The sequence below is a fragment of the Parasteatoda tepidariorum genome, chromosome 6 (assembly GCF_043381705.1).
Source record: "Parasteatoda tepidariorum isolate YZ-2023 chromosome 6, CAS_Ptep_4.0, whole genome shotgun sequence".
NCBI lineage: Eukaryota > Metazoa > Arthropoda > Arachnida > Araneae > Theridiidae > Parasteatoda > Parasteatoda tepidariorum.
The window spans coordinates 88,192,168-88,207,267 of NC_092209.1; the positions used below are offsets into that span (position 1 = coordinate 88,192,168).

The 15,100-nt window shown below is 27.2% G+C and overlaps 1 protein-coding gene across 1 annotated transcript; it reads left to right on the forward strand.

The window, feature by feature from the left end:
• Positions 1–6,273: 6,273 nt before the first annotated feature.
• LOC107453221 (uncharacterized) lies at positions 6,274–11,999 on the forward strand. The gene is made up of 2 exons (XM_016069953.3): positions 6,274–6,739; positions 10,495–11,999. Exon 2 carries the CDS (start codon positions 10,501–10,503, stop codon positions 11,914–11,916), a length of 1,416 nt encoding a protein of 471 aa, XP_015925439.2. The 5' UTR covers positions 6,274–6,739; positions 10,495–10,500; the 3' UTR covers positions 11,917–11,999.
• Positions 12,000–15,100: the final 3,101 nt, after the last annotated feature.

Below are 15,100 nucleotides of genomic sequence, written 5' to 3' on the forward strand. Positions count from 1 at the left end.
ATACAGTCAAACCCCGCTATAGTGAACCTTCAAGGGACCGAAATTTTGGTTCACTATAACCGGGAGTTCACTATATCCGTTCCGCAGGCAATTTAACTAATGGTTCCCAAACTCCTCCCTTTTATTACACATTATTCAAATAAATGACTGAAAAACATTATTTAGTAGCGAAAAATGTGTTATTTTTCATTACTCTTCGTCTTGCTTACAAAAAATAATAAAAAATAAATTTTAGATACAATAGAATAAATAATTTAGAAATAAATATGCGCATTAAGCTGCAAGCATATAGAACTCATAAAATTAGTTTAAAAAAACATAGAGAAAACTTGGAAAGAGTAACAAAAATTAATAAAAAGAGAAGAAAAAAAATTATTAAAATAAAATATTTTTTAAAAAAAATTTGAAAAATTAAAACAATGAAAATGCACGATTATATCTTTAAAAATACTATGTGCGAATCCAAATCGGGCAAATCTAAAAATCTACAAAAATTTCATTTTTTTTTTAATGTTAATAATTTTTCTAAAATCATTTAAATTGTATAATTAAAAATAAATTATAAACTTTGAATTATCCAGTATAATATTATTACCTTGCGCACACCTTTTACGGGTTCAATCCAAGGCGAAAAAAAAACAAAAACAAATCAAACGCTCCAAAAAATGTTCCTTTCTATCCTCGATTTATGCTTCTATTTTCATATTTTGTAATTTGGCAATTTTGTAACGAAATTATTTTAAATCATTTTTGAAAGATACCGGGTGTGTGTTCATTTGAATTCGATGCTCGCTTTGTGCATTGCATTTTGTGTTTTGTTCTGTGTTTTTCTTACACTTTTATTTCTGTATTTTTCTTACTTGTTGTGTTTCATTTTGTATTTTTTACTTAATATGTTCTGTTTTAGTTTCAATTTTTTTGGATGCTCCTCGCACTAATGTATTGTTATATTTTATTTCGGCTATATTAATGCCGTATTCGAAAGCACTCGGATAAAATCGTTTTCACGGATATAATCGTGAGAGCTGATGACGAGATTATATCCTTTCGTTGCTTTGTTTACCGGCTTTTTTATTTTTTTTAAATAAAACTGTTTTTAAAAATATTTTCTTCTTCTCTTTTCATTAACCTTTATTACTTTTTCCATGTTTTCTCCATACTTTATACATATATGTATATATATATATATACATATATATATATATATCCAGTGTTCTCTCCAAGCGATTTTAGAAGGGCTGTCGGCCCTGCTTGTCCTTTAATCCCAATAAATGCGCCCTCTTTTTTGCCCTTTTTGTAAAAATAAGTCTCCATCCCTTAAAAACACTGCTTTGTAATTCTTATTCCATTTTGAAAAAAATTAATTCACTGTTTAAATAATAATTACACCCCGGTAAAACTATCTGCGTTTATAGGTTTAATTCTGATTACTATTATAAATATTTATTTTGTGAGGACTTACTTTTACTTTTACTTGTAAACATTTCTCAACTGGAGAAATGTTTACAAGTTTTTCTTTTTTTTTCGGGGGAGGAGATTAATAAATTTTTTAAGTGATTTTTAACTTCAAAATTAGTTTTTTAATAAATAGCTTTTTTCTTTTTCTTTTTTTAAATGCGCCTTTAAATGTTCTTTTTCTCATAACTTTCAGTTTGAATTATCGAAAGAAAGTTTGTTTATCAAAAAAATTTTTTTTCAGTTAACTTATTTTGAAAGCAAAATTATGCACAGAGATTGTCTTTTAGCATGCCTTTAATTACTTTTATGAACTACACATTTTTCTCTTATATTGATAATGAGAGAGGATTTCTTTGTGTTGGATTGTGGAGGATAATTCGCGGAGGAAAAATTGTGGAGGATAAAATTCAGTGATTACATAATGTTATAAATTTTAATAAATTGTTAGAGTGTTAAGCCCTTTTAAAAAGATATAATCTCGCTATAAGCTCACTCTATTATATCCACAATAAGGAGTGCTTTTTAATATTGTATTAATATTGCCAAAGCAAATATACAGATACGAATATATATACACATACATGTTATATAATTCAGTTTTCGAAATTTTATAAATTTCTCAAGAAATACTTAAAGGATTATTTTGAAACTTTCAAAGGTATGAGGGACTGGCAATAAATTACGAACCAAAACAAGTATTTTTTAGCACCCTATGTCTTGAAATATTGCAATTAGCTTGGAATTCACAACGATTATTTTGGTTGTTATTTGCAATAACTGCATAGAATTTTATAAACGTAGCTTAAATATTTATGGCGATATCAACATTTTTATAAAAAAAAAAAGTTCTTTTGTCTTACGTTTTTTTGCTGTAACTTCACAAATATTCTACAAAATTAAAGAAAAAATTTTAAGCGATTTCTAATTAACAACGAAACTATAATTTTCAACAATTTGTTTAAAATTGCAGGAGATAATAAGCATTTAAAATCCCTTTCGTATATCGCGCATGCGCTGAAAAAAAATAGGAAGGAAAAAAAAATTTCTTATAATTTTGCAGCAAATTGTTTTAATAATTAATGAAAAAAAGTCCGATTTGAATATCTTGAATATTTAATATAAGTAGTTTTTGTACTTTTTTAAAGAACGTTTTAAATGAAAAGTTTCTCATAAATTTAATTTTGTTCTATTGAACAAAATTTATTAAAAATGGCACCGGCTTTGTAAGAGATCATTCCCTTCAAATGTATATTTTCTTTGACTTACTTCTTCCCTTATACCATAAACATTTGTGTGCATGGACGTTTATTGCAAGGTAAGGTTGCTAAGGTATGGTAAGACTTATTGTAATGTAAATTATTGGTAAGGCTTATTGTAAGGTTAATTATTTCCTTTTTTCCGCGCATGCGTGGTGTAGGAGAACTACTTTAAATGCTCGTATCTTCTGCAATTTTTAACACATCTGTTAAAACAATTATTTTGTTGTTAATTAAAAATTGCTCCAATTTATTCCAAATTTATTTTCCAAGTTATTTAAACCAATATTGCTTGCTTTATTTTATTGAATATTTTTGTACAGTAAATGGAAAACGTAAGACAAGAAAAATATTTTTAAAAAAATATGTGCATAAATATTTAAACTAAGTTTACGAAAAAATCTGCCTGAGCATGCTCAGTAAATAGTGAATGAATGTGGCAACACCTATAATGAATATTTTTATTAAACACAGTACCAAGGCAAGCAACTGAAATTATAATTACTTATAATAAACATAACATATAAGGGTAACATATAAGTGTAAGAGTATATATAAGGGTAAGGATATATATCAAGTATATATAAGGGTTTGGGTATATAACACATATAAGGGTTACATCACCCAAACACAACAGAATATTGACGTGAAATAACGAAGTTACAACTATTTTCAACAATACATGCCTTTTATACAAATTCAGTAATTAAATTACCACAGTATGACGTCACTTATGTGATCTTGTTGCCAACATACGACCGAAATTTAATTCTGCTAATTTAATATTCTCAGAGGAGTAACATACCACTCCATTTATGTCATAGGGTGTTCACAAATGCTTGTTTTCATTCGTAAACTTTATTGATGAGTATAGAAAATCGCATGATCTAAACACCTCTAAAGTTATGCAGCAATCTTCTAAATCTTATGCAATAATCTCTAGAAATTTTTTAAAAAATGTCAAAAACAGGGCATTTGCTGCATTTTAGATTTTCAAATCCATGGCTAGTTCCAAGAATTTTTCATGACTTAACGAAGTTACTATTTTCTCCGACGAAAACACAGAAATAAATTTAAATAAGCATTATAATAACATTAATTAAAATGATTGATATAACCAAAACTTTTATACTCTGCATCCTCATATTTTTAGATTTTAAATTTAAAGCACAGGGTAAAGAAAGAGTTGAAGCAATTAAATAGTTGAAAAAAATAAAAAAGCAAAATTTTTTTTCTCTTTTTGTAGAAAAAGAAATTTTTCTTTTGTAGAATTATATTCTAAAGATACTTTTCTTGTTCGTTCGAAAGGAAAGGAATACTAGTGATTTTTCTGTTCTCATTTCGGAATTTAAAAAAATTCGCCAATGACTGGCTTGCTTCAGCTAGAATTTTAAATTGATAAAATAAAAATAATAAATAAATTTATAAAAATTCTGAAATCACAGAAGATTAAAAGATAATTCGCTATAGAAATGATGTTTTTTCTTTCATTTTTTGAAAGAACACCATAATTTTTAAAGAACACAATAAAAACATTTTATATTTTAATAAACTATGACTGAGAATGAGGTTTTTGTTACAAATTCGAACATCGGAACACCATGGTATTTGGGGGGGGGGGTTACATTCTATTTTAAAAATTAGATTTTTCGGTGACCTAAATCCTTGATTTTTCTTTTAATAAAAAATAGTTAAAATCATGACAAATTTTGTTCAATACCGAAATCCAAGACTTTCCATGATTTTTCATGACTTTCCAGGTGCGCAGACACCGTGCAAAAACAGTCTTAAATTATTATAGAGTAGTGTAAATATATTGCTTATTTTAGAAGTTCAGACAGAAAGACAATGTTCACCTTGTTACGCATTTAAAACCGGCAAAAATTCACACGTTCAATTCTTAAGCCAACAATTAAAAGGTCATTCGTTTCGATTCGATTACCTTTAATATTAATACGATTCGATTTACAAAAAGGTCGTTATTCCACTTTCGTGACCGACATCTTCTTTTGCGATCTTCACCTCACTTACGAATTTCCTTCTCGATTTAAAGATTATTTAATTATTATTCTTTTTTTTAATTTTATTTTGACATTGAATTGGATTTGAAGCGTGACCACGCAGAGAAAAGGTTTTTTTTCTTTCAATCTTAGCGTATAAGGATTTATTTATTTATTTTTTAAATAACGTTCATAGGTTTTGATTAAATAAACATAAAACCGGACTCTAAAGATTGTGATTTATTTTTCAATATTAATATTATTTCATTGTAAACAGTGATAAAAATTGCAATGAAAACTTTCATTAGTAACAGAATGAATTATAAAGTTCAATAACTACTCTTTTTATGTAGATTAAGGGATAAAAAATAGTTTTATATTTTAATAAACGAGAGACTCATTGAAATTTTAGGTAAAGAAGAAGTTTGTCATATAAAAATAATATGCTTCATTAACAAACTTAAAATCATCGATAATTTAAAAAAAAATTCTTAAAAAGGTATTACAAACAGCACTGCATATCAATTAAAAATTATAGGTAATTGTTTGCGAAAAGTATTTAAATTTCTAATGTTATAAATGAGTATATTTTGTTGTTTTATATAAAACTTCTTTAAAAATTAAAATAATGCAAAAACTATTTTTAAATTTTTTGAAAATAAATTTCAATAAAAAAATTTATCGCACGCTCTACATTTTACAGCCAATCGAAATGTTTTACTGTTTTCTGACTTAAAAGAGGGTCAACTGCGATGCTATTTAGGAATGTTATTAAATTTCATTAAAAATGTGACTAAAACTTTATTTTATTTTATAACCGTCGTTAAACAGCCGACCCAATTTGTAACTCCGTCAAATTACATTACAAGTTACACTATGACTACAATTAAACTATACTGAGAAGGTAGAAAAAATATTACTGTTTAAAAACTGTCCAATTTTATCGAAATAAATTTCAATTTTGACGACTTCCTAATCATGCCTCTAAAAATAGCAAATATTAAATTTTTATCACTTGTCTCTATTTTAAGTTTAAGAATATTTCCTTTGAGCCTGACTAAAATTTTTGACGTAAATTATAAAAGTTTTTATTTCGTAGTCTGCCAAATTATTAAATGCGCTGTAAGATTCTATGTAAAATCTCAATTATCAGGTGACTGAAACCGGTTTGCACTTGTTTACATTCGTGTGTCAATGGGTTAACACTGTAATGCAATACGTTAAAAATAAATACAAATAGGAAGTATGTAAAAAATATTTTGAATAAAAGCCCATTACGTGTATGTTTAAATATATAGGTTTAGCATATAAACTCGTGCGAAACATGTAACTATTAAAAAACTACAGTGCGTCTAATAATTTAGTCTGATTATTAAGTAATATAATACCTGATATAATAAATATTCCATATTTGTATAATATATCGTCCTATTTGTCCAATCGTCGAATTTATATTATATATTGTCTAATTTATCCAATTGAGTCACGAACGTAAACAAATGTAAACCGGTTTCAGCCTCGTAAAAACAATAAAGCTGTAAGATTTTATATAGAATCTTACAGTACGTCTAATAGTTTGACCAGGTACTGCATGCATCATAACAACACTGATTTAAATTTAGTTCTTTCTTCTTTTTTTTTTCTTCTTGGCGAACTTCTTTAATTTACAGAGCGCATTTTTTCTTCCTTCTTCCAATCAAACAAAATGGAATGTTACATTATTTTCAATTGTAAACAACTCAATTTTTAAATGGTCTACTCAACTGAAACAGTGATGGACAGAATTGGAACATTCTTCCTTTGCCCCACGTCTTCGAAAAAAAGTACAAAAGACCGGATATAAAGTTGTGTGTTTTTTAATGAACCTTAAATAAGAAATAGCTACTATTTACCAGTAGGCGAGACCCCATTTTAAGTCGCCAAACACCTTCACAACTTTTACAAACATGAGGGAGGACTATATGTTGTGGATTATGTGACGAAAACAACTCTCATATTATTAAAGAAGGAAAAAAGAAAACTCAGGTAAGTACAGTGAAAAAGATTTTAGTCATTTTCTTACTTATAATTATATTTGTTTCGGTGTGATTTTACAAAATTCGAATTGTTATTGTAGTTAGTTTCAAACTTAATTTATGATTTATAAAAACGGCTGCATTATTTTCAAATTTTTTTTTGGTGGCTTTTGTATCACTTCATAAATTTACAAAAAATGTGTACAAGTCAGCTACGCCACACGTTAAAACATTTCGAAAATTGTTTTTTTTTTTCTAATTTCCAATTAACTGAAGAAAATTTATTTTCAATTTTGTTGTGCTCTTGTATCACTTAATAAATTTGCAGAAAATGTGCATAAATCAGCTATGCTACATGTTAAACCATTTAAAACAAAAATTTATAGTTTTTAATTAACTAAGAAAAAAAAAATTTCCAATTTTTTTGTGCTCTTGCATCACTTGATAAATTTACAAAAAAATTTGCAAAAATCAGCTATGCTACTTGTTAAAACATTTAAGAAAAAAAAAATTTTTTCGATTTTCTAATTAACTAAAAAAAATTTTTTTACAATTTTTTTGTGCTCCTGTATCACTTGATAAATTTACAAAAAATGTGCAAAAATCAGCTCTGCTACTTGTTAAAACATTAAAAAAAATTTTTTTTTCTAGTTTCTAATTAACTAAAAAAACTTTTCCTCCGATTTTTTTGTGCTCTTGTATCACTTGATAAATTTACAAAAAATGTGCACAAATCAGCTTTGCTACATGTTAAAACATTTTTAAAAAAAATTTTTTTTTTCTAGTTTCTTATTAATTAAGAATATAAAAAAAAATTATAACTTACAGTTTTATGCTTCATGACATATTTTGAGCTAGCGTGACATATATGTCACGCAAAATGTGAGAATTCTTCTGATTTTAATGTTTTTGATTCTTTTCGAAATTCCAAGTAGTAGCTAACAGAAGAATATATTTATTTAGTTAAAAAAATAATAACTTTTTTTAATAGGAAATTTTTTTTATGTCACTGCCAATTAAACAATTTACGTCTCTAATGGGTTTTAAGAAAAAATATTATTCTATTTTAAATTAAAATGCTTCGATAATTTCCTATTTCGACAGTATTATTTGCTATAACAAATTTTTTTTAAATTTGAAAAATATAAAATTTAGAATGCATATTCAGTATTTTATTCTTTAAAGAAATTAAATCATAAGTTTTAATACTTAATGTAATAAAAAAAAAATTTCTCACAAAATCAAAGTATTATATTTAAAATCATTATATGCCGAATTTCATGTATGCACCATTTTTGTGAGAAATAGTTGAAATGATTGCGGATAAAAAATATGCAAATAAAAAAGAAAAATAAATAAAAATAAATAAATAAAAATAGATAAATAAAAATAAATCAATAAAAAATAAAAAGGCCTAATTGTTTCAATATCTCTTTAAGTACAATGGGAGAGTTTATTTATGACTATTTGAAATAAAAATAGAGCTTTTTTCTCCTTTTAAATATTACTTTTTTAATAGCATTGTCTATAATTAATTGAGACATTTTAATTGAAAATTACTGAAATAATGTATTATAATTGAAAATAGCTATTAGAATAATAGTTTAATTGACATCATTTTCGTTGAAATGATAACAAAAGAAAAATCTCAAAATTCGTATTTTTTGCCTCGGACGTTATTTAATGCCTGATAAATTCACCAAAAAAAATTAATTTATATTTCATTTAATTTAGTTAATTAGGTAATTAAATATTACTTTTGGTTTGGGTAATTAATGATCACTGCTTGTTAGCATATAAAAAGGTAATAGAAAGAACAAGAGTTGCTGATCTAAACTAATAAATAACACTATAAAAAGTACTCATTAAAATTAATTGAGATTTTATATTTCGAGGAAGTGGGGTAGCTAATATATTAGAAGACCTGTTGGAGCAAACTGTTCGACCTAGAAAACGTCAGATATAACCAACGATTGTTTTGTTGTTAGGTGCACTCCTTTTTTAATTCCTACTGTTAGTTCATACTCTCCTTATATCAAATTTTAAATCGTTAATAAAATACTTTTTATTCATCCAGTCAGGTTCAAACACAAGTTTTTTAAACTTGTAGTAGATGGCACTTGATATTAATACAGTTATTTTTTCAAATATTAATTCATTCATTAAATAGGGATGATGAATTTTTTTCTTTCATTCATTCATTGTTGTCGGCACAAAGCTTCATTGAAGATCATTGTTTCTTTATAGCATCAAAGGAACTTTATGCTCTAAACCTTTTAATTTGTTCTTCCTTGACTTTTATAAATTAAAATAATTAATAACCTTTGTAACTACTGTCCTTGTGCTAAAAAAATTAAAAATTTGCATATTTTATTGATATTAAATATAATTTTTTAAAGTTTTATAATTTGCAAATATTAATTAAATTCAAAAGAAATTTTAAACTATACTAATATATGTTTAAAAACTGATTTTTTATATCATTCTGAAATTCAAATATTAAAATAATAAATCACAATTTGCGTAGTTAAAAAAAATTGAGTAAGATTAAAATAAAATAAAAAACATTTCTATAAATAATGTAAGCTTTTCAAAGCATTACTATTTCCTTTCATATGAAACATTATAAATTCAGCCCTATTTAATGATGAATAATTCATAATAAATTCTGATGGGTTAAGTGTTAGTCATTGTTTTAAATTTTACTATAAAGGCCTGTTTAGACGATCCAATTTCTTGGACAGAGATTGATTGATATTGATGGAAACTTGTTTTGCTTTGAGCTTTGATCGTGTAAACAAACATCCAAGAACTTGGTCCAACTTCTTGGACGATAGTAGNTATATTTAAAAACTGATTTTTTATATCATTCTGAAATTCGAATATCAAAATAATAAATCACAATTTGCGTAGTTAAAAAAAATTGAGTAAGATTAAAAGAAAATAAAAAACATTTCTATAAATAATATAAGTTTTTCGAAGCATTACATTTCTTTTCATGTGAAACATAATAAATTCATCCCTATTTAACGATGAATAATTCATAATAAATTCTGATGGGTTAAGTGTTAGTCATTGTTTTAAATTTTACTATAAGCTATTCAGTTTTATCACATATATTAATAATAGCATCAGTGATATTTTCTAACTTATAGCTCTGTTTGACAAAAAAACTGTTTTATTGCGCACATTTAATTATTTTATAGTAGCTGTATCAGATAAATTCAATGAAGAACATGAACCAATTCCTATAGTTCACATTCCTCCTTTATATAATTATTTATCTTGTTCAAATTTTTAATCGTTCATAAAGTACTTTTTATTCATCCATTCAAATTCAAATGCATTTTTTTAAAACTTGTAGTGGATGGCACTTGATGTTAAAACCATTTTTTCAAAGATTAATTCATTAATTAAATTTAATTAATAAATATTAGTTTTATATGGGAGAAAAATTTTTAATTATTTAATAAAAAAGTAACAAAAATAAAAATTTTTCTTTGTTGAGCTAAGTAGGAATTGACTTTTTTTTTTTAAAAAAAAAAAGGAATTATTTTACTTGTAAATTGTCTGCCAAAAGTCGAAGAAAGCTGTTGCCGTTTTGAAAAAGTCTTTATTATTTCCATTAGACGCCTAAGCTATTGTTTAATTCAAAGCCCATCGAACACTAAGAATGTAAGCATATTCAAAATACGGGCAAAGTTATTTATTAAATTGTAATAAGTTGCAATTAAATATTAAAAAAAAATCTTTTTATTTTCAAAGCTAAAGATGACATTGCTTCAACACCATCTTCTACTACTTTTGACAGTATCAACTACATTCTTAGAACCTTGCTTTTCTCGTTCACTTCGCCAGAAGAGAGGCATAATGAAAATGATGATGCACGTTATGTGGGATCCAGTTCGTCTTATACGTTATTGGTATGCATATGACGTCACCAAAGAGATAGCCAAGAGCTGGCGAAAAATTATTCCAACCATGATGGTCCTTCCTTTGAATCCCGATGCATCAAAAACTCTTGGAATCGCTAAATACGTGCACCCAACTTACGGGCTGAGAGAGACAGATCCAGCTAGTCATGGCTACCAATACAGCGGAACAGATCCGTCACTGATCATCGATAGTTTTGTGAAGCAGACATCTGCATCAAAGGACGCTATCCCAGTGGCATATCAACAGTTCATAAGGGCTGATTATCAATCACGTCATCGATTTGCCAATCCTTCAATGCACACTAGTTCTAAAGACATCCCCGTAGTTCATTGGCCGGAAAATGATGTTGGTAATAATGGAAATCAACCCGATGAATCAACCGCAGGTCGGTACTCGCAACAAATCGCTTTTCCAGTACCGAATCAAAACGATGATCGAATGATTTCGAAGCCTTTAGCTGGTAATAGAGTGGTTTCGCCCTCTAACTTACGTAACTTTGTTACGTATCCAAACTTTAAAAAAGTTGAAAATAAAGAAAATGAACAAGGTCACCAAGTATACTTTAGACAGCCAATTCATGGTACAGAATCGGAGCTTGCTAGTATTTTGAGTCAAGCTGTCCAAAACGATGGTCGTGAAATTCATATAGTACTTCACCCCGTACCTATAACTGATTCACAATCAGAACAATTACGAAAGCAAACGAATACATCATTCAATAAAACTTCTAATCATTTGAAAGAATTCCCACCGTTTGTTCGAAATGCGCCATTTTCTTTCGTTCAACAAAATTCTGAATTTAAGTTCGACAATTCTGAAGCAAACTGTTCATCAAACTGCTCGACTTTTCCTTCAAGAAACGTTTCTTCATCTGTGGAAGAGGTCTCGTCAGAAACGCTAAGCTCTAATGTAGGAGTCACCTGGGTTCTTCAGAATTCCAGTCATTCCGATCATGTTGCAGAGGACAGCAACATAAACACATTCAGTCTCAACGATGCCATTAAAGCACTTCCTAATCGATCCATTTTAAGTGATTTTAACATGGATATGCAGCAGTTAAAAGAAGCTTTAAAGCATGGAACGCCTGTTCTTGTGCCTTTCCTCAAGAAAGCAATACACGAGGAACAACAAAATCATGAAGAAGCAGGAAAATTGCGTTTTTCAAAACCCGTTTCTTCCTCAGAGAGAGACAGTTCTTCCATTTCCAGTCAAAAATTAATTTTATTTTTGGCAAATAGAACACCGACTTAGCTAACATTTCTTAATTTATTTTAAAAACCATTCTTTCATGATCGAACATGTATTTTGCAATAATAAACCCTTGCCTAAACGACGAACATTACTTTCATTCTTTTCATACAACGAGAGTTTATTTTTGTATTTCCTCTGGTCGAAAAATTATGAGTGAATTTTTTTCCAATGTTATCCTACCTTTTTCGTTAATAACAGTCAAAATTTTAGCACAATTTACATTCTTTACACTATATTTGACTTAGATTCAGCGTTACGAATGGATGGGTCTGGTCTGATACAAAAGTGTCACGCACATCACATTTGACAGAATAAGGAAACTAAAGAGAATCTATTCTCTTTAGCCCTGATATTCTCCTCTCCTCAAATGGAAAGGGATTCTCCTTTCAATAAATTAATAAATGTTAAAATTTAATTATAGGATTCAATGGAATGCATTTTAAGGAATAAAATGGAACAAAATATATTTATTCAAAAATTTTAATTAGCTACTAAATAAATGAGGAGAGAGGTTAACAGGGAGGAAATTATCCCGTGAAGATTTAAGCAAACGCAATTACTTCTTTGGACTGATTATATAAAACACAAATTCAGAAGTTGGATCGTGTAGAAATTGGATTGAAATTTAAATGAATATGATCAACTTAGATTTACTAAATTAATTTGAAATGACTTGATTTTCATCAAATTATATTTATTTCTAACGAACAGCAAGTAAGCGAATGATGTTCTGCTGAAACTTGCGATTTTTGTCCATTAATATCTTAAGGATATTTCATCTCAACTATAAAAGAGATACGTGGACTTTAATTCATTAAAAAAATTATTTTAAATGATATTAAAGAAGTAAATATTGCGTTGAGGAATTATAAAACAGATAAAATAAAACTTCTGCATAAATTCATATGTGATTAAGAAGTTGATCGTTCTAATCGAAAACGATTAATAAATTTTAATGGTTTTGGTTTCTCAATTGAAAGCGAAGAATTTAAAAATAAATTAAAGGAATATTTTTAAAAAATCACACTTAGCGAAAAAAAAGCTGTTTCTAACATTCTCAATGTTTCATTCGAAGGTAATAAAACAGATGTAGCTAAAACATTTTGACCTTTTTATTGAATTTAAACCAACTTACAGAGCTTGCGAACAATGCCAACGCGTCTAGCTCTGGAATCAGAAGAAGAAATAAATAGCCAAGTAAGTGAAAACGAAAATTCGAAGCATGCTAATCAAAATGTGATAAATGAAAAGAATTAAAGTGATTTTTCAACGCAGAGCAATATTGAAAATAAAAATCTTGATTTTTGTATAAGTGATAAAAATAATTCTTGTAAACATTTTGAATTTCAAAATGTTGCTATTAATTATTCTGATATCGGAAGTACTATTTCTAAGTTCAATGCAGAATCACATGAAAATATTGTTGATTTCAAAAGTATTTATAAATTATTTATTTTGTCTGATTTACAAAAATTTATTTTTGTCAATGGTAACGCCTCTTTATTTGTCAGAACTATGCCAGAAATAAATTCATTTCAAAAATTAAAAGAAGCTTTAATTTACTAATTTTTATTCGAAATTTATCCTGTTAATTTGAGTGATCTTTTAAGTAAACGTAAAATGTAGGTTTCTGAATCGGCTTTTAAGCATTATGTAATTAAGGGGATTAACGAAAAACGTGAAAACAAAATTGTTTTGTATGATTGCAAAAATTTGTCCACATTTAAGGAAAAACTTGAAATTTGTGAAATAATGAAAAGTGATTCTGCAAAGAGTAAAAGTACTTTCGATAAAATCAAAACAAAACTTGACTTTGACAGTAAATATAATTCTGATGATAGAACAAAAACAAAATATGCTGATAAGTTTAATGTATGAAAAGATGTTACAAATAGAAATACAAATAAATATAAATGCAAATAAATATAACTGCAAATAAATATAAATAAATATGAATATAATAATGAAAAAATATAATATAATAATAGTGATGAAACTTTCAATAATGGTATTTGTTACAATTGTGGTTCAAAAAATCATATTTCAAAATATTGCATACACAAATATAAGGGCTTATAGTGTTTTAAATGTGAAGTGCTTGGGCACTAAGCTTCTGAATGTCCAAAATTAAATGCAAAAATGGAAATTGCTACTTTAAATGTTAGTGTAGAGCTAAAATTGTTTAAAATGGTAATAATTGATAACTTAACTGTGAAATCCTTAGTTGATGCAGGAAATCAAGCCATTTTAATCAGAAGATCAGTTTTTAATAATTTAAACTCTAAAGAACTATTTCCAATCAATTCTTCTCTAAACGGATTTGTTAAACCAATAGTGACTCCGTTAGGTTATTTCAAAGAAAATATTGAAATTGCTGATTTCAAATGTTTTGGCAGAAATATGTGTTGTAGAAAATGACGTGATGCCTTATAATGCTATTATAGGCCTTAATGTTTTGATGCAGGGTAAAACAATTATCAATGAAAAGGGTATCTCGATAAAAAAAAAATAAAATTCAGTGTTTTGATGAAGTAAACTATTTGTCCATTTTGCCAATCGATCTTACTACATCTGATGAGGTTGAAGTTAACATATATCCTAGTGTTCCTAACGTTTTAAAGAATGAGTTACAACAATTAATTTTAGATTAGGTGCCAAATAAACTTACAACAAATGTGGAAACGAATATTCCGGTTAAAGATCAGGAACCGATATTTCATCAATTTTTTAATATATAATATTCTTTAATCAATGTCCAATGACTTGCCAAAAATTTCAGTTTATTTGTCTATGGAATTCTTTTAAACTATACCTTTAGAAAACTAGTGTCAGACTATTTTAACCCCGCTTTTGAGCTCAATAGGGTAATTGCACTTCCAGAAAAAGACAAACCATACCTACATACGTGACCTATGACGTCAGCGCCAGCTAATCTTCATCAGCAAAGTCGCGTATTAAAGTTGTGCTAAGTTTCTACATAACTTAGAATGTTAATCAATGTTGAGTTAATTAAATACAAATCCGTATCGCCCATCGAATTTGTTGAACATATAATTCTTTCTCGTCTGCCTCTTTTACTTAACTTTGATTTATCGTTTGTTTATGTATTTTATTATAACTGTAATATATTTTTGTGTTGTATTCCTGGCAAAATTCGATTAATAATAAGTATGTTTATGTTCTG

Coding starts and splice junctions, on each gene's coding strand:
- LOC107453221 (XM_016069953.3), top strand. CDS start 10,501: ATGACATTGCTTCAACACCATCTTCTACTACTTTTGACAGTATCAACT.